This window comes from Xyrauchen texanus, chromosome 37 (assembly GCF_025860055.1).
Source record: "Xyrauchen texanus isolate HMW12.3.18 chromosome 37, RBS_HiC_50CHRs, whole genome shotgun sequence".
In the NCBI taxonomy this organism is placed as follows: Eukaryota; Metazoa; Chordata; class Actinopteri; order Cypriniformes; family Catostomidae; genus Xyrauchen; species Xyrauchen texanus.
Genome location: NC_068312.1, coordinates 31944734 through 31967298, shown reverse-complemented (window position 1 = coordinate 31967298; position 22565 = coordinate 31944734). Strand labels below are relative to the sequence as shown.

The 22565-nt window shown below is 36.3% G+C and overlaps 1 protein-coding gene across 1 annotated transcript; it reads left to right on the top strand.

The window, feature by feature from the left end:
- LOC127630539 (SAP30-binding protein-like) lies at positions 1 to 20340 on the top strand. Its single transcript, XM_052108183.1, has 11 exons — positions 1 to 117; positions 1100 to 1215; positions 4248 to 4292; positions 8211 to 8253; positions 12122 to 12210; positions 15770 to 15861; positions 15981 to 16041; positions 16876 to 16927; positions 17014 to 17072; positions 17208 to 17292; positions 19379 to 20340. Exons 1-11 carry the CDS (start codon positions 18 to 20, stop codon positions 19555 to 19557), a joined length of 921 nt encoding a protein of 306 aa, XP_051964143.1. The 5' UTR covers positions 1 to 17; the 3' UTR covers positions 19558 to 20340.
- The last annotated feature ends 2225 nt before the right edge of the window (positions 20341 to 22565 follow it).

Sequence of the window (22565 nt, the reverse complement as noted above, 5' to 3'; positions counted from 1 at the left end):
GTGCGCCAGCGCGGATCATGGCGAGCAGTAAAAAGAGTGCGCTTCTTTCCTCTCTAGCGGCTTATGGAGACGATTCAGAGCAAGATTCGGACCCAGATTCGGACCCAGATTCGACGAGCAAGGTATGAGCTCTTTGAACGGAAAGGAATGATACTAAAGAAAAATGGGAAACACTTCGTGTTAGTCAAATTGATGGCACTGTGGCACGTGTGTATTGCTGTCAACTAACATGACGCGCATAGCGTCTCTCTTTACAAATGACGGTGGTCATTGTTTATAAAACATACTTTTGTGCATTATTTTTCTTTTGTGGCTTCAAATAGCTGTTCTCCTGATAGTCTGCTGCTTGGAGTTATAATTAAAGTAATTAATGGAGTATTTCCACGTGAAAACCTGTCACTACTGTAATGGCTTTATATGTCTGTGCAATATTGTATATACTTAGGCTTATTGAAGAAATAATTGCAAAATGTCACCTTCTGTCAAGATACGAGAAGACAGTTACACATGTTAGATTATTGTTGCTATAAATCATTCAAGACGGCTGATTTGGTTATATCTCTATAACAATGGTTTCCGACAAAATGTCATAGTTACTTAAATGTTATTACAGCAACTTGGTGTTAGCCACCACTGTCTTAAAATGAAAATGTATCTAAATGGAAAAAGATTGTAAAAGCTTCTTCGACTGTTTTAAAGAGATCCCCTTTAATTATGGTGTTATAGTACTATTAATAAGCACTGTACAATCATCGTATTTGGGAGTAAAAGAATGGTTACCTTGTTAAATTATTTGTAAAGGTGTAAGATGTGTTGATTGATTAATTAAACTTGCTGATGTTTTAATGTGCTTACGTGAGACTAAGGAATACAGATGTAAACAACTGGTCAGTCTTTTTAAGCATTGGCTATAAATGTGAAAATTTGTGGTATACATGCATATGTAAAATGCTATATTATACATGCATCATTATGGATGATCTACCACTATAACAACAACTGGAAGTTACCAAGTTGTGCATCACAATGTGTAATATTCTTCCTAAATAGAGCATGATAATAAGTATTAATATTTGTCATATGTATCTGTCAGAATCAGAATCTCATGGCGGATTGGTGTCGGCCAGTTACGGGGTGGATGACGTGAGTCGCGTGGAGGAAGCAGATGAAAAGGGCTCAGAGAATGAGGACAGTGATGACAGCGCCAGAAATTCGGTCAGTTTTTCACCTTAAAGAGAGAGTTCACCCAAAAATGAAAATTCTCTCATCATTTACTCACCCTCATGCTATACCAGATGAGATGTGTTTGATGTTCTTTCTTCTGCTGAACACAAATTAATATTTTTAGAAGAATATTTCAGCTATGTTGATCCTAACAGTGCAAGTGAATGGGTACCAAAACTTTAAAGCTCTAAAAAGCACATAAAAGCAGTTTAAAAGTAATCCAGTGGTTAAATCTGTGGCTGAGTTCGGAATGGCATATCACCATACTACTCATACTATTTTTCCATAGATGCATATGGCAAAATTTGTATGAGTATTATGGATAGTATGCCGTTCCGAACTTAGCCTACTTCTTCAGAAGTGAAATTAAAGATCTGGGTGAGAAACTGATAATTTAAGTCCTTTTTTTACTATTAATTCTGCCCAGTATGTGGTGATATGCAAGAAGAATGCAAATTGACCTAAAACAAAAGAAGAATGTGAAAGTGGAGTTTTATTGTAAAACAGTTTTTAAATATTGACCTGTTTCTCACCCACACTTATTGTATCACTTCTGAAGTCATGGATTTAAACACTGGAGTCATATTGATTACTTTTATGATGCATTTTTGTGCTATTTGGAGCTTCAATGTTCTGGCCATCTTTCTCTTGTATTGTATGGACCTACAGAAATGTAGTATTCTTCTAAAAATCTTTTTTTTGTGTTCAGCAGAAGAAAGAAAGTCATACATATCTGGGATGGCATGAGGGTGAGTAAATAAAGAGAGAATTACATTTTTTTACATTCAGTGTGGGGGCTTTCTCTAAGTGTCAGAACAGAATATTCCATTCTCATTCCTCATTCCATTAAAAATGTTAATGCAACCCTTTAATGTGATCATTTAATATATGGCCACATCTTAAAGGAATAGTTCATCCCATATTGATAATTTTATCATATTTTCAGTATTTTGCTGTCTCAAACTATTATGACGTTCTTTTTTCTGGGGACTACAAACCAAAATATTTTCAGGGATATACAGTTGAAGTCAGAAGCTTACATACACTTTGGTTGAAGTCATTAAAACAAATTTAACCACTCCACAGATTTAATATTAACAAACTATAGTTTTGGAAAGTCGTTTAAGACATCTACTTTGTGCATGGCATGATTAATTGTTTACAGACATATTGTTTCACTTTTAATTGACAATATCACAATTCCAGTGGGTCAAAACATACACTTGATTAACTGTGCCTTTAAGTAGCTTGGAAAATTCCAGAAAAGTATGTCAAGCCTTTAGACAATTAGCAAATTAGCTTCTGCTAGGAGGTGTAATTAATTGGAGGTGTACCTGTGGATGTATTTTAAGGCCTACATTCAAGCTCAGTGCCTCTGCTTGGAATCATGGGAAAATTTAAAGAAATCAGCCAAGAACTCAGGAAAAAACATTGCAGACCTCCACAAGTCTGGTTCGTCCTTGGGAGCAATTTCCAAATGCCTGAAGGTACCACGTTCATCTGTACAAACAATAGTACGCAGGTTAACCACCATGTGACAACGCAGCCATTGTACCGCTCAGGAAGGAGACACATTCCGCTATCGAATTTTACTCTGCAATTGTTTACATCCGTGTTCCAATCCCGGAAGTGTGAAAAGGGTCCATATCTTTGTTTGTGTTTCATGGAAGAAAGGAAGTCATATGAGTTTGAGATGGCATAATGGTAAATTCTGAGAGAATAGCATTTTTGGGGGAACTTCTTGAATTCCCTAAATGCTGCTCCAATATAATTTCCTTATCACACCTAACATAACTTTACTCTTCATGTTTTCACTCAAAAAGCCTTTGGCAATGTTCTCATACCCACAGATGTAATTTAGCAGTGCTAAGTAATGCATATTGTTGTCTTCTGTTCTGAGCATCATAAACAGTCTGTCATTGTAGTTCAAGATTTGAATGTAAATGCTCTTGCCCAGAATTATTTGACAAGTTTACACTTTCTCCACCTTTTTGCTATTTTTCAGTGGCAATGAATGTGTATTCTACTTTGGTTTACTGCGGATGTCTTATTTATATACATTTTAAAATGTTTAGAAGTCATATCCTGGTTTTATCATATTTTGAGGTGCAGAATTGTTTTTATTCTGATTGGTCAGTCGTGGCATTGAATGGTCATTAGTTTTGTAAACAAAGAATTACAAGGCATTCTAAAAATGATCCATATGACTCCAGTGATTAAATCCATATCTTCTGAAGTGATATGATAGGTGTGGGTGAGAAACAGATACATTTTTAAGTCCTTTTTTTACTTTAAATCTACAGTTTCACTTCAAAATTCAGCCACCTACTGGTCAGGGCTGCTCAAAGGTGTAGATTCATAGTAAAAAAAAAAAAAAAGGACTTCAATATTGATCTGTTTCTCACCCACACCTATAATATTGTTTCAGAAGATATACATGTAACCACTAGAGTCTAATGGGTTACTTTTATGATAACTTTATGTGCTTTTTGGAGCTTCTGAGTTCTGGCCACCATTCACTTACATTGTGAGGACCAATAGAACTGAGATCTAAAGATCTGAAAATGTTGTGTTCTGCAGAAGAAAGTCATACACATCTGGGATAGCATAAGAGTGAGTAAAAGAGATAATTTTCATTTTTGGGTGAACTATCCCTTAATTAATTATTTCCCTGCTATTCAAATGCATTTTATGAGACCGTTTCACAAGTTGAATTTAATAAATCTGATGATTGTTTCTTGTCTATAACATTTAAAATCACCGTAGTTGTTTCCATGTTTGCCACAAGGGGGAGCCCTTGAATATGTTTAAGAGCATGTGGTGGTTAGTGCATGGTGGTGGTTAATGTTGTTTTTTTACAACATTATCATGTTTGGTTTTACAATAATATGTACCCTCACTCAAAATACTACAGACAAGAACAACTTTTAGCTGATAAAGTGAGCTTCAAAGGAGGTCTGTGCACCCAGCAGCATTCCATGATATTTTGACTGTGGTGACCCTATGCGTTTTTGTTTTCATAGGAAGATGAGGAGTCAGACTCAGGGCGAGCCCAAGATGATGTGAAGGTATTTGACCCTGCCCTATATTCCATCCCTGACTGCTTAGGTGTTCAGGGCAACAAACCCAAGACACGCCCTCCAACAATTTACTGCAGTGTTGTGATTGGTCTCAAACCAAGAGAAAAAGGACTCGCTTCAACTGTGGCACAACATGTTTTTGACTTGCAGAGAAAGGGTCATTTTAGGTCAATACTGCATGCCCATAGTGCTTTCTTACCTATTCATTTAACTTAAGGTATTTTATAGGTTTCATTTATGTTTCAAATTCATTTGACATTTTAAAGCCTGGGTCTTAACAGTTTTCAGATTTGCTTATATTTTTTAAACCCTTACAAAAAATTATTGTCGGTAGTGGTACCGTATTGTGATGATATTAGATGGTAATACAATGTTACTATATGATAACCATATTCATAAACTGTAGTATATAGTGTTTGTAGAAACTGTCATTGTAGTAACTATGGTAAATACATGTACATAAATACTAAGTACAGTGTTTCCCAACCACTGTGCCATTTCACACTAGTGAGAGATTGTCAGGTGTGCTGTGGAAAATTATCAAATTCCACAAAATTAATAAATGCATTAAAAAAAAAGTTTCAGTGACATGTTTGAAATTAAACATGCCACTACGACGGACAGAAAACATGGCCAAGTTCTCAAAAAGGAAAAATGTTGACGATGGTTAGCCTATGTGGGATAGTGGTTTGCAGGGCTGGATTGGTAATCTGGCATAGCAGACATTTTCCCGGTAGGCCGATGCACTTTGAGGCCGATCAGGGGCGGACTGGCCATCTGGAGAATCGGGACTAAGCTGAAATGAGCCGCCGTGTCATGCAGAACGGGCTACAAAACGGTGCCACGATATCCCGAAGGGGGCAGCGACCCCTGGGTGGTGTGCCGTAGAATCTTTTTCGTCGTAAAAAGTGTGCAGTGGCAGAAAAAAGGTTGTATAACACTATTAGTATATACATGGTACCCCTACTTCAAAGAATAATTGTGGTAGTACTCAAACACATAGTAATGCCATAATACTTATTATAAGTGATATTTAACATTTATTATAAATCTAAATAAAATTTAAATTTCCATAAATCCTTAACAGGGAATATTTTGTGTTAATGCATGTATTTTAAGAGCACCATTTGTCATTATTAGTTTAATTAAAAAGTATCTAAATTAATTGGAATCTAAATAAATGCAGCAGAGTTGCAAATTACTGCAGTTGCAATTTATTCCTGCTTTGAAATTACTTTTCCTTCAAAATAGTAGCTTTTGACCTCAAAGAGAAAAATCTGTTCTTTATGCTTACCAGATCACATTAGATTACCACAGAACATTCTCTTGCAATTCAGATGAATGTAAAAGAAGAATTTAAGAATCTTTACACAGCTCTTTTCTGTACATGTCTGTTCCTAGTCACATCTGTCAGGCTCAGAAAATCTAAAGCACCATAAACTTAGTCCATATGACATGTGTGCTATATTCTAGATGTTGTGAACACTATACAATAACTTTTTGTGAGAAACAGACAAGCTATTGTATAGCTTCAGATGAACTGGAATATGTGTGTGTGTGTGTGTGTGTATGTATGTATGTATGTATGTATGTGTGTTTTATATATATAATCGTTTCAAAGTACTTAATTGGCATGATTGTGTTTACATACAATATTACAAAGGGATCAATACACACAATGTGTAATGACAAGGAAAAAAAGAATAAAAGTAAAAAAGCAGTAACAAATAAAAATATAATTAATATAAGGTGCCAAGTAACTGTAAAACAAATAGCAATTTACACTATGCAATATATTATATAATATAAAATAAAGATTTAACAAGGCATTAAAAACAAAAAAATAGTGTAAAAGGTGTACATAGATACCCTTTGCTTATGTTGATCAAAGCAGTGATTGGTTTCTGAGGGTATGCTGCTCAAATATGAATTTTTCTGTAACTGATTCATAACTGTCCTCTCCTTAGTAACACCAGCTTTTGATCTGTTTCTACTAAACTATAATATAGCATATGGTCTTCTTTAACAATATATTTATGGTGTTATTTGTCCTTTTTGGAGCTTGACAGACATGGTCATTATGAACTGCTGTTGTATAGTAAAGAGTTGTGTGTGGATTCTTCAAACATTCTCCTGTGTTCCACAGAAAAAATAATATATCATACAGGTATGAAATTGCATGAAAGTGAAAAAATTTTTTTGGGTGAACTCTTTAAATCCAGGGCGAAATATTTGCTTGCTTGCTTGATTTTTGGACTGATACCAATGTTAAAAAAAAAACAACTATATGCTGATACCAATATTTTGCCATTTACCTTATTTTGTCATCAGATCACAGTTTTGCTCAGTAATGATGCTTATAAAATCTACAAAGCGGTGCAAAATCTATTTACTTGTTCTAACAATAAATAACTCTCATTAAAAATGGATTGGATCTGTTGAACACATGACAGGCCAACATTTTAAAGAGAGCCAGCCACAATAAAAGATAAATAGAAAAACATAAGAGACTTCCAATCCTAACTTTCATAGTGTAATAACTGTTGTGAAAAAAAGGTTATTTTCACTTCTATAGCATTTTTGCAGTTCAAAACAACAGAACTCACATTTTACTTGTTTGTACTGCATAAGATAATACAATTGTTATGATGGGCAATTCCACTGAAATGTCAACCACATCATGGAAAAATAAAAAAGTTATAACCAAAAGTCCATTTTATATTCTATAGTGGTGTAATGGATATTGCCGTCCAGGCCGGTAGAGGGCGCTGCAACGCTACTACATTTTAAAACGCAGCCTTTAGGTTTGGTATTCTTTCAAGATTATATTGCAATTTTAATCTTAACTCAATCAGTCCTGCAGCCTTAATGAATACCATACCAATATCTCAGAAGTCAAAAAGTGAGTGAAAGCAGTTTGGATGGTTTCCTTCATTATGTATAGAATAGTGCCACTTTCAAAAATGTTCCTATTATCAATAAACCATTGTTTTTTTTTTAGTTTTTTTTTACGTTTTCATGCTTGTAACTGATATGCCGATGGTTTTAATTCAGTAATTGGCTGATACATATCAGTGACTAATACATTGGTGCATCCCTATTTTTAAGTGTTTTCTGAAGGCATTTTGAACATAATGATTCATATGATTCATATTAAAATGTAAAAGTGCAAGCAGGGACCGGGACAGGTCCATTAACCTATGATCCCTGTTTTTTGGGCTAATCTAAACGAAAAGACCTTTTGATTCAGTCCTCCTCCTGAGTGGAGATGGATAGGTCTTTTTATGTCCCACATTGTTTTGTCTTAGCATTTTTTTAAGTGAAAAGACTGTTGTTAGGATGTGGGCTTTTGGCTACAGGAGATTTAGCTCTCACTGAGACACATCTCTCTCTCTCTCTCTCTTTATGTGCTGTCCTAGACGCATTTTCTACTTGGTCGCTTTTACTAGATAATTCCTTCATCTGCTATCCTGTTGCTGAGTGACTGTATCTTTCAGATTGTTTACAGGAGAACAGGCAGTGAATATGGGACCCTGTTCATTTTTATTTTATTATTCAGGGCTTTAACACTTTGTGCCAATTACATCACTTGCTGTTTTATGGTTCCCAAATGAGGTCTTTCATGTTTAAATCTTACAGAATAGGACCACTTTTATTTTTCTCTTCTGAATAGCTAGCAGTGCATCAAATATATCTGTGTGCCAACCAGATGTGGCACAATAAAAGACTGTCTTCCGTGTACGGACTTTGTCCTGTCGGATAAACTTCATATCGGTGTTCCTCTAAATCTTTCCATTTCCTGTCATGTAGATGTACATGTTTTGAAAATAACAGCCTTATTTTGAATTGCAGCACATTCTTGATTTCTGATTATTCATGTATGTTTGTTATTTTCTTTTCCGATAGGACGTGCAGGAAGGAGAGACCAAAGACCCCCAAGAGCTTGTTGGTAAGTATCAAAGTAACATGCAGACATTACAATTTCACCATCTTCTGAAATGCTGTGCAAAATCCTTTCAAACCGTGACTTTGATTTTGTGCAGAGCACCAGACCAATGTTAGGAAGCAGTCTTGGGCATTGGTGTGTATTTGTGCCCCAACAGGGTGCATGTGCTTTATCAGAAGGTGGCTGAGGTGTGTGTGTGTGCATATGTCTTGTCCCTGCCCAGGAAATGAGTGTGCCAGGTTGGAATTGTTGTAGTCCTCTCTTACGGTAATTTGATTATACAAGCAGCATTGCAGCATCAGTCATTTCTTTCAAATCAATTAGTAAAACATTTTCTTCCAGATATCTAATTTAGGGCATTTATTATTTATTAGATTAGGAATTGACAGATTATTTAGTTAATTAATCAAAATGTTTAAAAGCTTAGCAATAAAAAAAAAAAAAGATACAAATTAACAAACCATGCTTAGAATTTAAAAAAAAAATGTGGATTGTCTTATCTATGCTTATAGATAAATCGAGGATGCAAATTGTAATCGAGGGTGTTTTAATATTCCAAACATTCTTCAACACATTTCTTTGAGCATCCCGACACATCATCGTTTGCTCAACTAATGGGGATTGATTTAGAGAAGGACTATCTGTTTGTCTGGCCAATGTCTGGTTGTGTTCAGGAAACATTCTAATAATGAAAAACAATGAAAACACTTTTTTATTAATAACATTTGGTTGCACTAGGAGGGAACCGAAATTACACACTACAAATTGAATATCTTTTTGGTATTACTTTAGCCTTAAATGTGCACTACAAAAAACACAAGGCTTTCAGCCTGTGCTAGAAGTGTGTAGTGACCTTAACTTCCCCTTTTTGTTTAAAACTGTATTTGTAATGCCACATATCTATGTGATGCAGTCAGAGCCAGACACATATTAAATGTACAGTTGCAGGGAGTTACAGTAAACACAGGATTTTTGTTGTAGAATTATTTGGGTGGGTTGCTGAAAAGTCCACTATGCCTTCTTATTAAAATATGAAAAGTTTAGAATAGATCACAACCAGCAAGTTCCTGCCAGACATTCTTAAAGATTATCTTTGTGCTTGGACACAGAAGATCTTCAGATTCGGTTTAGATTTTCCCTCGTCTGTCTTTCTGAGATGGGAGTGGGTATATGGGCTTTTGTGTGTGTGTGTGTGTGTGTGAGATGGTTACACTTGTTTTGGTGGTCACTGAACTCTGAAGATGCCAGAGACATGAGTCACAGTCAGACAATGCATGATTAATCTAATGGAGAAGAAATGATAATGGCAAGAGATCTGCTGTGCTAAAATTCTCCTTTTAAATGAACAGTTCACTCAAAAATTCTATCCTTTACTCACCCTTAAGTTGTTCCAAATCCATTTGACTTTATTTCTTCATGCAACACAAAAAGTCTCAGTCACCATTCACTTTCATGAAATGGGAAAAAAAGATGTGCTGAAGTTGAATGAGGCTATCGTTCTGTTTACGAGGATCTTTTTTGTTACAAACTGGTAATTACAAGGGTATTATGCTATTAATGTGATTTATGAGGATATTTCTATTGCCCCCATAATTCAAATCGCTTAAACATACTTTTTTGTTTTAGTTTTTTTGAAAATGTAAAAATGCAGAATGGTTTTTTTTTTGTGAGGTTTGGGGTAGGGTTAGGGGATAGAATCTACAGTTTGTACAGTATTAAACTTATGTCTCTGGGGAGTCCTCATAAGGATAGCCGCACCAACGTGTGTGTGTGTGTGTGTGTGTGTGTGTGTGTGTGTGTGTGTGTGTGTGTGTGTGTGTGTGTGTGTGTGTGTGTGTATATTATACACACACCGATCAGCCTCAACATTAAAACCACCTGGCTAATATTGTGTATGTTCCCCTTGTGACACCAAAACAGCACCAACCCACATCTCAGAATAGCATTCTGATATGATGTTCTTCTCACCACAATTGTACAGAGTGGTTATCTGAGTTACCATAGACTTTGTCAGTTCGAACCAGTCTTGCTATTCTCTGTTGACCTCTCTCATCAACAAGCATTTCCTTCCACAGAACTGCTCCTCACCGGATGTTTTTTTTGTTTTTGGCAGCATTTTGAGTAAGTTCTAGAGAGATCAGCAGTTACAGAAATACTCAAACCAGCCCCTCTGGCACCAAAATCATCCATGCTATTATCTAATCAGCCAATTGTGTGGCAGCAGTGCATAAAATCATGCATTAATGTTCACATCAACTATCATAATTGAGGGAAAACTTTGATCTCAGTAATTTGTACCATGGCATGATTGTTTGTGCCAGATGGGCTGGTTTGAGTATCTGCTGATCTCTTTTTTTCACACACAACAGTCTCTAGAATTTACTCAGAATGGGGCCAAAACTAAAAACATCCAGTGAGGAGCAGTTATTTTGGCGGCAAGAGGGTGACCTACATAATATTAGGCAGGTGGTTTAAATGTTGTGGCTGAGCTGTGTGCGCATGTATACACACCTATACACTGGTGGCCAAAAGTTTGTAATGTACAGATTTTGCTCCTATTGGTACTTTTATTCAACAAAGCGGCATTTGGCTGATCACAATGTATAGTCAGTAAATTAATAGCATGAAAAATTACAATTTGAAAACAATGACATGCCAGACTGTTGCATACTGTGGCAACTCAAAAACAAACACAAAGACAATATTAAGCTTAATTTGACACAAATGTCTTTCAGCTGTGTTTAAAAATAATGCCAAGTGATTTTCTAGTACCAAATTAGCAATTTAGCATAATTTCTCAAGGATACGGTGTTGGAGTGATGGCTGCTGGAAATGGGGACCTGTCTAGATTTGATTAAAAATGACTTTTTTCAAATAGTGATGGTGCAGTTTTTCACATTAGTAATGTCCTGACTGTACTTTGTGATCAGTTGAATGCCACTTTGGTGAATTAATGTACCAATTTCCTTCCAAAACAGCAAAATCTGTACATTATTCCAAACTTTTGGCTGCCAGTGTATATAAATAATCCTGCTCAGGGGGAGAAGGGTTGTGTAGGAGAGAGAGAGAGAGAGGGTGAGAAAGGTGGTGAGGTGAAGGAGAATTCAACAGTGGCCTGTTCCAACAATATGGTTTGAATAGTGTTGACTGTGCAGCATGCATACGCAACCACAAATTCCATTTCTTGGTAATTCGATCCAGAGATAAACAAAAGACTGCTGATAGGTGCTTCTAGTTTGGGGTAATAAGAAATAAGAAAATTCGGCTTCATTCCACTGTTGGGAGAAGTATTTTCTTTAAGCTTGTTCTGTTTAATGTACCAATTCAAGCATCACTATTACTGTTGCTCGTACTTTGGGTCAGGATTTGAGCAAACCCTAATCACAAGTATTAAACTTGGGTGGGTTACTCCCACACTATTTACGGACATGAATGACACCTAAAATCACGTGACTTGTTGGCACGTGAAAAGTTGTGGAGAGTGCTATTACTTTTCCAAGCAATCAGACTTGTGATTTTCACTGGGCAGATTATATAAATGGGCAAAAAAATGAATGAATATCATATACTTACATTGAAGAGTGCTTATTTGGCATTAGGCCAATAAGAAACCTCCCAGAACACTCTAATAACAGCATAGCAATGTGCTCCAGAATACCTCTGCAACGGCATAGCAACCAGCCACAAATAGAAGCATGTGACATCCATAAATGTTTCAAATACTGATTTATTATAATTACTCCATTGCAATATATAGCTGTTTTACAGGCACCCATATGTAAAAGATTAAATACACATAGTATATAGGCCTACCTATTCTATACTGTAGTGTAAAATTTAACTTTTTTTATTTAATTTTTTTTCTTTACAGCACAGTTTTCTGAGAAGGTTCGGAACATGTCGCCTGATGAGATCCGAATTCCTCCTGAACCACCTGGGCGTTGTTCCAGTCATCTGCAGGTAAGATTGCTGCTGTTTTCCATTTGAGATGTTCTTGACCTGTTGCCATGGTGTCCAATGAGAGAAATCTTGACAGCACTTGGCCAGTGTGCTTGCTTTCTGAGAGAAGTTAGTCTAGCCAAATGCGGCATGTCCATGGCATATCACAGATTGTGTGATAAATACACAAAGTAGCTATTAATAATATGTTCTCAGGCACAACTGTATATTCTACTTTGTTTGCAGAATTATGTCCATTATGTTAGACTTATTCGTTTTTGACAGACTATTTGACTTCTATATTTATATGTATAAAAAAAAAAAAAAAAAAAAAAGTTGGTTAGGCTATTCTCACAAAACCTGCCAAGACATTGTCTTGGTTGTATTTACTTATAAATTTAAAGAAACAAATAAGAATTTTTTTTAGGGCTGCAACTAATGATTATTTTGAATATCAAAATGTTGTATTTCCTAAAATATTTACTGTTACATTAATGAGAATCGGCATTGAAATCAATGGTAATAATAAAAGTACAAGGTCCGGACATAATGCATAATGTCTTAATGGTCCTAAATGTAGGTTTCATTTTCTTTATGCAAAATATATAATTTCATTTATTAATATTAAGTATGACCAGGACATTTCCTTGACAGGTTTCATGAAAATCCCCCAGTTTGTCAATTTAAATTGCAGCAAAATCACAGTTTCCTGTTTAATTGGACCATTCTTGGCCTGAATAAGATACAAAGTGGACCAGACTTTATGCCAGTTGTCAAAAGTCTGGCTATTTGAGACTAGATAATACGTGGTAGTGCCCGGCCGATATTAGCCTTTCACCCCTTATCGGTATCGGCGTATATGTTTACCGATATGCACAGATATGAAAACGTTTTTCTGAACACTTAATGCTGAAAACAATGCTTGAATTGGTGTCATAGCGTAGTTTGTCCACCAGAGCGCACTCCGAATCCATTGTTTACAGAGCTGAGCTGGCTGTAGCTCTGCAGACTGGGCGGAGTTAAGTGGTGCGGTGTTAAGCGGTTCAGAGTTAAGCGGTGTCTTCTCGGTAAGTTGCTAACTCGTTTGTGAAATACATACTGCAAAGTTAAACAATGACACCATAATTTTCCATTTTCAATTTAACCGATATAACGGAAACCCTGTCCCTGACAACCATGTCACTCATGTTGCTCACATCTGTTTGCTAAGTTAGCCAGCTATAGTTTGTAAGTGGTGTCAGTAATGTAGCAGATTGAAAGGTAAAAATCATAGCATCTTTTTGCAGCTCAGCGGACAGTGGTGCAGTGGTGGATTTTGTCTGAGTGTTGATTTTACGTTATGTTGTTACCTATTTGGTGAGACGCAATGCTGGAAAGTCCATCTTTTACTCTCAGTGACAATGAGCTAACTAGCTAACCACGCAGCTACTTTCATTGCTTGCGGCAGAGTGGAAGCTAAAGTGTAAACATGTATTTGCCAAATTGTTTTGTTCAGGATTCACAGTTTGGTACCCCCCTTCAACTGAACATTTCCAGTCGTTACATTTTAAAAATGTAATATTTTATAGTCTGGTTTTCCACTGTTGAAAGTTTCCCCTATACTTGTATAGCAGAATATGGTGTAACGCCACTGCCGCTGTTTATCTCTTGATTCTGCAAGTGTGAATGCTTCTTGTTTTACAACCTGCCTGGCAGTTTGACTTAATTGACTGGCAGTATTAATATAGTCAACATTTGATTACTGATCATAGAGTACTGATGTTTATTAAGCTATTTATTGTGTTTTTATTTAAATGGTCAGCAATTGACATACTAAACAGTACTGATGTTTATTTATCTATTTATTGTATTTTTTTAATTCTTTATTTAAATGGCTAGCAACTGACTGACACTGAACATACAGTACTGATGTTATTAAGCTATTTATTGTATTTTTATTTATTCTTTATTTTCTCAGTTAATTTCTAAAAACAAATTGACAATGTATACAAATATTTGTTTAGGAAAGCAGCCTTCTGAATACCTTTGCATAGTCATATCGGTGCAAAATCGGAGAACAATCCACTTAGAAAATGTCTGTTTTCATTCCAGCTCAAAAATGAACTATATCGGCCAACATATCTGTAATCGTTGAATTTTCCCCTCTTAAGTTTATAATTAAAAAATTATGAGAACATGACCAGCCGAATATCACTCACTCACTTCATTTCAATCCTTTGTCACTGATGCTTTCACTTGCAGAATACACATACACTGGCTACAAATAGAGAATTTTTAGAATGACACCTGTTAACATCTGTTTTTGCGTGATGCTCCCTTAACATTGCTAAGTGTCTTTTATGATACCCTTGTGTTTTCCCAACTCCTTTTTAACATATAACACAAAAGAAGAAATGAGCCATAATGTGAGTAAATATTGACAATGTGATTGGGTGAACTATTCCTATAATAATCGTATTATTTCCTTGTGGCTTGTTCTCACTATCTGTGCTGTTGGGGCAGGAGTTACACGAGTGTGGTTTTCACACTCCAGCACTATACAGCCTTGTACTGATAGATGGGATGTGCTTTTCCACGTCATGATGAATATCCTGTCCCTCCAGCTATGCATCTATCATTACTCAGACATTATTCTGATTCCCTCGTACTAATCTGATTTGGTCTTCATGCTAGCTCTCATGAAGTACATTTTATATGAATGAACTGAGATCAGTGAACCGTCAACAAAGGACTGCTCAGAATTTGTAGCAAAAGGGCCTATTATTCTTGGAATGTGACAAGGGAACAAATCGAGGAGCAGGACATGGCACATTTCCAAGTGCTCCTTCTAGTCTGGTTGTCAAAAATCACCCTCTAGTTCTAGAAACTCGCACCCATACAAAGACTTTATTCATTCTTCATGTCTCACACCACTTGGAGCAGAACGACTTAGGCAGTTTTTTTACTTGTTTTAGCATGCACATTTTAGACTGGACAAAAGTTTAAGATCGACACAAAAATTGATTCAGTTGTGCTAAGGCTAGCATCACTATTACTGAACTATAGCTCATAGCTGAGGTTAGGGATTTGAACAAACCCCCAACCTTAAATTAATGTTCCCGGGTTTAAAGTAGTTAATTAAAAAGATGATCATCAGAATTTGTTCCGTAATACAATTATTGCATATTTTTTACCTAAAAAATAATTAAATAATATGTAATATTTTTTTATTCATATTATTTTTTAACCAAAAATTGTGTTCAGACATTCCTTTACGTATTTAACTTTGGCGCATAACTTGTCTTGCACCATTTGTCTTATTTTTTACCTCAAAACTTGTGATATTTTCTAAGAAACGTAAATCTGTTTTAAGGTTATAACATGGTGAACAATAAAATGGGCAAAACAAAAACCCTGTAGACTTGCTTTGAAGAAGGGAACTGAGCCATATCTAGAGCCCCATAGAAATAAAATGACATGCATGGGCATGGTGTTCAGAAAATGTAAAACTGTGGCTGAAATGGTATTATATAAAAACTAAGACTAAATATCAACCTTTATAAGTAGAAATAATTTACTGTTGTCACTTTTCTGTTTTTAGGAAAAGATATATAAACTTTACGAAAGGAAGCAACATGGAGACTTTGACACAAACAGCCACATACAGAATAAGAAAGAGTTCCGCAACCCAAGGTAGACAACGATAGTTTTTGAAGATAATGATAGTTTATGACACACCAGGCATAACACAATGCATTACCTTTGGAATTGTTTTATGTGTTTCCAACTTAACCATGTGCATTTGTTTACAGTATTTATGAGAAGCTAATCCAGTTCTGTGGCATAGACGAACTTGGAACCAATTATCCAAAAGTAAGCATAATACTTTCCTTTTAAAACCACATTAGGTGCTGATTTGACGGAAAACGAAATGCTTTAGGTTAAAGAAGTGTGTACTTTCTGCACCATTAGCATCACCAAACACAATTATCAAAATAGTTTTCCTACAAGCTTTTACAAACCCTCTGTCCTCGTCTGCCATTGGTCAAACAAAAAGATAGCCTCACCCCAAACTCCATTTGTTAAGCCAATGTTGCTATGAACAAGCTGGTCGAGGTCAAACAGAGTAATGTTTTGATAGGGCCACAAAGTTTGACTCCAGCCAGGTCTCCAAAGCAACCAAATTGGCACGGTTGCTAGGGAGGGTAGAGTCACTTGGGGTAAAATCCTAGTGGTCACTATAACGTGGTGAGTTGAGCGTGGATGCAGTGGTGGATGTCTCCGTGGCAATGCGCTCAACAAGCCACGTGATAAGATGCACGGGTTGACGGTCTCCGATGCGGAGTCAGCTGGGATTCATCCTTCCGGCGCCTGGATTGAGATGAGTCACTACGTGACCACGAGGACTTAAAAGGGCATTGGGAATTGGCTTTCCAAATTGGGTGAAGGGGAAAAGTGGAAAAAAAATCCCTTTTTAAAAAAAAAAAAAAAAAAAATGGATTGCGCCACAGTCCCAGTGTTTAAACAGGGACTTAATTTTTTATTGCCTCGGCAGATTGAGCTGGGAAAGGAGAAAGAATTACACACTTCACCTTTAACTACTGATTTGTTATATACAAGTTATGCAAGTTCTAAACAAAATGTTTTGTGTAAGAACACATTTTTTGAATGAGGATTTTTGAACCTTGTGCGTTTACTTCTCCACAGGACATGTTTGACCCCCATGGCTGGTCGGAGGATTCCTATTATGAGGCACTAGGTACATTTAAATTAGGTTGACATTTCTACTCATATGGATTGAATTAACTACACTGATTGTTGATCATTTTTGTGCTGTCTTCACAGCCAAAGCTCAGAAAGTGGAGATTGACAAACTGGAAAAAGCTAAAAAGGAGAGGACTAAGGTTAGAGCCCTGAGGCACTCGGCTTTATACAGAATCAAAAATTATTTGATTTGAGGTTGTAATGGGTGTTGGTGTTGGCAGACCACAAGCCCACTGATTTTTACTGTGCATATGTATTCTCTCATTTGTCTCTAGATTGAGTTTGTGACTGGCACCAAAAAGGGCACCATTACTAATGCGGCGGCCATGACCACAAACACCACAACTGCCTCATCTACAGGTACAATGCCACGTTGGCTCCAGACTTCACCTTACTAATGTTTGCTTTATGTTGTGCATTTATTCTGTAGTTGTATTAGTCCGTATTGATAAATGATCACAACTGCCAGTAATGTTAATTCAGTGCAATTATTTTTATAAAAAATTACATGTAATAAAATTAACAGTTAATAATGCCCCCAGACAATGAGGAATATTCCTACCATCGGAGCAATTCAAGCTAGAAGTACCTCCTTCAGATTTACTGTTTAATGGTATATAATAATAAACTGTTTATTTATAATAATAAATTACAATAACCGATTAGCAGGCATATTGATTTAAAAAAAACTTGATTATTTTGTTTATTGACCTGTTTCATGTGACGTCACTGTATGACCGCGCCACCATGTTTGTGTCCAAAATTCTATATACCTTAAGTGTGCTGCATTGTAGGATGTGACATAAGCTGGCAAAATGTTATTTCTATTTATAAATCTTGAAAAAATGGATACTGCTGTTTACTTACCAATACAAATTGTTATTTTTCTTTCAATAAAGTTATATGTTTCGAGTGACACGGCTTCATTCCAACAAAGTCAAGCAGGTGTGAAGGGGGAGAGCATGATAAAACACTTGTTGTTTTTTATTTTATTTATTCAGACATGTCAGTTATCTGTTCACATGTTGATTTTATTTATCACATAATCAAGTCTGATACAATTAACCTGGAAATGCACATAGGACAATGTTAATAATGTCATAATAATGTAATAATTGTAACACATTGAAATAAATAAAAAGCACTTTAATGTCAATATACATTCCTATATATTTAATGTGTATATAATAATGTTATACAAGTAACAATAAACAACATATCATAAGATTTTGAAGGACAGACTTTATTTACATCATGAGACTAAAATGTGAACATATTAGTCTTATACACTAATATGCCTTGGTTGCTTTCTATGTATTTATCATGAGTTAAAAGCAGCTCTTACATTCATGCAGACGGGACCATCACGGATGTTTTGTAATATTGTGATTAAATCAGACCAGAAAACAAAACATTTGTAACTATTGATTGGGAGATGTTTACAGTGTCATACATCTGACTCTCGGGGATGAATCATGGATAAAATGTATATAAATGTCTGCGAAAGTCAAATATGGCAAAATTTGTGCTGACCTGAGACCTGTATACACTTTTCCTGGGACTTCCTTGGTATGGATCAAAAGCAATTTTTTTATGTTTCTCTTGATATCTTTTCATGGGTGTTTTTCCTTTCCATTCACCGACGTTGTTTCCTCCCACTGATGGTCACAAATATGGTGGCTGCGAGGATAAAGTGATGTCACTCAAACCCGTCAATATCTACTGCTAATCAACAGTTACAGTTAATGCGTGTTGAACACACATTAAAGGGATAGTTCACTCAAAAATGGAAATTCCCTCGTAATTTACTTACCCTCCTGGCATCCCAGATGTGTTTGATTTTCTTTCTGCAGAACACAAATTAAGATTTTTTTTAAGAATATTTCAGCTCTGTAGTTTGGAGGTCCTCCCAATGCAAGTGAATAGGTGCCAAAATTCTGAAGCTCCAAAAAGCACATAAAGGGAGCATAATGTCCATATCTTCAGAAGCGATATGATAGGTGTGGGTGAGAAACAGATAAACATTTTTATCATAAATTCTCCTCCCTGCCTAGTAGGGGGCAATATGCATAAAGACTGTGAATCACCAAAAACAGGTGGAGGAAAATGTCAAAGAGAAGTGGAGATTGACTGGGCAGGGAGAAGAATTTATAGTGAAAAAGGTCTTAAAGAGTGATCCGTTTCTCGCGCACACCAATCATATCCTTTATAAAGACATGGATTTAACCACCAGAGTCGTCTGGAGTTCTTTTATGTTTCCCTTATGTGAATTTTGGAGCTTCTAAATTTTGGCACCCATTCACTTGCGTTGTATGATCCTATGGAGCTGAAATATTCTTCTAGAAATAGTTTGTGTTCCGCAAAAGACAGAAAGTCACACACATCTGGGATGACATGAGGGTGAGATTTTCATTTTTGGGTGAACTATTCCTTTAAACTTCAGCAGATGCCCAGAAGAGAAAGAGTAAGTGGGACTCAGCAGTACCGGTGACCCTGGCACAGCCTGCTCTCCTCACCACCACTGCCACCCTCCCTGGAGTCGTCTCTGTGACCACAACAGCTAGCGGCACCAAGACTACAGTCATCTCTGCAGTGGGAACCATTCTCAAAAAAGCTAAGCAATGACACAGCCCTGGTGAAGAGAGACATGGTTTTTCTCTGGTTGCCAGATTCATATTTATCGGCAGTGCAACATGCTTACTCCACAGATCCTGCTCATTTTTTTTATTTATTTTTTGTTTATTTTATTTCAGCAAGAATGTTGATTTTTAACTATCTGGCGATTGGAGTAGATGGTCTTTATCTAATTTTTGGAGGAAGAGAAGAAAATATTTTGTATATGACGGTGTAATTACAGCACAGAGACGATTTGACTCTTTCAACTTCATTTGATGTTGTTTGTTGAAGCTTTGATTTCTTGGTTGAACTATCTTTGTCTTTGCCCAGAATGTTTCTACTGAATCAATTTAAGTAGAAATGATCATACAGCTTTGAGTCAAACATATGAATGGTCATAAGTTTTTGTTTCTCATCAAACATGCAGTAATTTATTGCTTATGAGTAATTTGCTTTTTCTCTTTTTTTTTTTTTTTTTTTTTCAGCAACAGTGTTTGATTTATATCTGGTCAGTTCTGCCTATCTATCTTTTCCATTTTTATGTCTTGATAAAGGTTTGGGAAAGGTCATGTCACACAGAACACCAATTAAACATCCATCACAGGAGTATTCAGTTAGTATCTTATTACTAAAATACCAGATCAGGATTATTTGACTGTTTATGAGGAGAAAAAAAGTTGTTCTTTCAATTCACTGTAAGTAGATTTTTTACAGAGTTTTTCCTCCTACATCATTCTACCTTTTTATTTATGTATATATTAAAATGACTTCATGTATTCTCTGTAGCTCAGTACCATAAAAATAAATGTTTTTGTATAATTGAAAATCTCTGATACTGTTTTAATTTATTTTTTATTAATTACCAAATTTGCAATGCAAGCATATAATTTTTATGCTACTTGTGTCATCAAACACCGAACACACTGCCTCTTCCATTGGTTGGAAAAGAGGCTATCTTGATCCAATATTTCTGTGTTTGGCTGGTCAAAGCAAGCAAAGTTTTCATAGTGCCACTGTGTTTTATACCTTTCAGGGAAAACAACCACAAATAGTATACTAGTAATTGTGTATGTATATTAAGTTGGGATAGGAGAAAGTATTTTTTAGCATCTTAAAAATCTTAGAGGTTACCAAAGCGCTTTACACTCTGTCCCAATCACCCATTCACACACACACATCAATGGCGGCAGAGCTGCCATGCAAGGCGCTAGCTTGCCATTGGGAGCAACTTGGGGTTCAGCGTCTTGCCCAAGGACATTTCGGCATGTGAGCCAGGAATCGAACCACCAACCCTGCGATTGGCAGCTGACCCACTCTACCACCTGAGCCACAGCTGCCCCTATACAAGGCCATTGCACTATAAAACATACTGTTTGTTTCAGAACTCAAAACTTCCTTCTCACTGCAAACAGCATTTGTTGACACCAAGCTGCCAAATGAGTCATTTATTACTTCCTCCATATTGTGATGATACCCTGTGGTAGACGTTTGCATCTGACTGCCTCCACAACAACACATAAACGCCTACTTTACGTTATCACTTCCGTAGCCCTGCACAGTAGCGGTGAGCAGTGAGATGGCGAGGAGAGAGCAGGTCAGTCAAGAGCAATTCATGACAGTGGCTGGTTACTGTCAAGTGTTAAAGGAGAAGCAGCACCAAAACCAAGCGTTTCTGACAACGGGTCAGAATGAGAGCAGAAAATAATCAAGTTTTAAAATTTGATTTTTTATTTTTTTTTTTTTTGTGCTGATTTTAGAACTGAACCTCAAGGAACATATTCAAATGTCATGACCCCCTTTCATGCAAAAGGATAAAAAAGTGTGTAGGATGACATGTCAATCAGTGTTGAAGATCACTGTTAGATTAATGTTTTTTGGATTACAAGCTTGGAAGATGGCACTTGTTTACCAGGTGAATCTTTGATTTATACCAACGTGTAACCTTTTACATTACTCAAGCCATCCAGAACTTCTTTCAAGCTAAGGAGTCCTTGGCACTGAGTTTTATTCTTGGCACTTACCCTTTGTCATCTTTGATATATTTAAAACCAGCCACTGAAAATGTGGTGGTGGTGGTACCACTTGATATGGGATTGCTTACCCCTGAGGTAGACCACATGTTTTTGAGGTCGTTTTTCTGGCTCTATTTTATACAGGGTTCCCAGTCATGGACAACCTGAAAATATCAAGGAGTTTTTAACATTTCCAGGCTTGGAAAGTCAATGGTGACTATGTGACACTTAATTCATTAGCTAGAAATTGCTTTTACAGAGTGGAATCTCAACTACTTGATCTTTTAAAATCCGTATCCAGTAATCACGAACAACTGGAAAAGTCATGGGAATCAATTGGTCAAGAGATTTAAAAACTGGATATAGATCATTTTCGGTTTCAATATCAGTTGATAGGAGACACCCTGAAATACTTTAGACATTAGTTTCACAGCGTATCTAATTTCTTCTTGCCTAAAGAACAACCGAAAAGCGACACATCTTACCCCACTCTACTAGCCGTTCAAAGTACCTCTGATCTAATGCAGGTCTTTGTGGATGTAACTAATGGGGCTTTTATGTTGTTTGATTTTGCATGACCTACGGTAAGAACATTTGACACACGTGAGTGAGTTTGCCAAGAGAGATTGGCACTGTTGTGCCCAGTATGTGCTGACTGTGCGTCAGGGTGACTCAGACTGAAGACACACCCTGTACAGGCCCAATTCCACTCAATTGTTTAATTCCGTTTATGGTTTACTCATGCAGTGCTTAAACATAGTGATTTAGTAATAAACCCAGGGCTTGACAATATATTTTAATCTTGTATTGCCATCCTAACAGCCAGCAATTCATTACTGAAATTCAATGGAATAAAATCCCTATAGCCATGTTCCAGCATCTAACATCTTGTGGAAGGCCAGAAGAATTAAAGCTGACATAACGGCAAAGGCAGAACCAGCTCCTTATTAATGCTAATGGTTTTGAAATTAAATGTTCAACAAGCACATTATGGGTGTGGTGTCC

Bases quoted from the DNA above. Each gene is read 5' to 3' on its own strand.
- LOC127630539 (XM_052108183.1), top strand. From the start codon at position 18: ATGGCGAGCAGTAAAAAGAGTGCGCTTCTTTCCTCTCTAGCGGCTTAT. The intron at 17,073-17,207 runs GTTAGAGCCCTG...ATTTGTCTCTAG, and splicing joins CTAAAAAGGAGAGGACTAAG to ATTGAGTTTGTGACTGGCAC. The intron at 17,293-19,378 runs GTACAATGCCAC...AAACTTCAGCAG, and splicing joins CACAACTGCCTCATCTACAG to ATGCCCAGAAGAGAAAGAGT.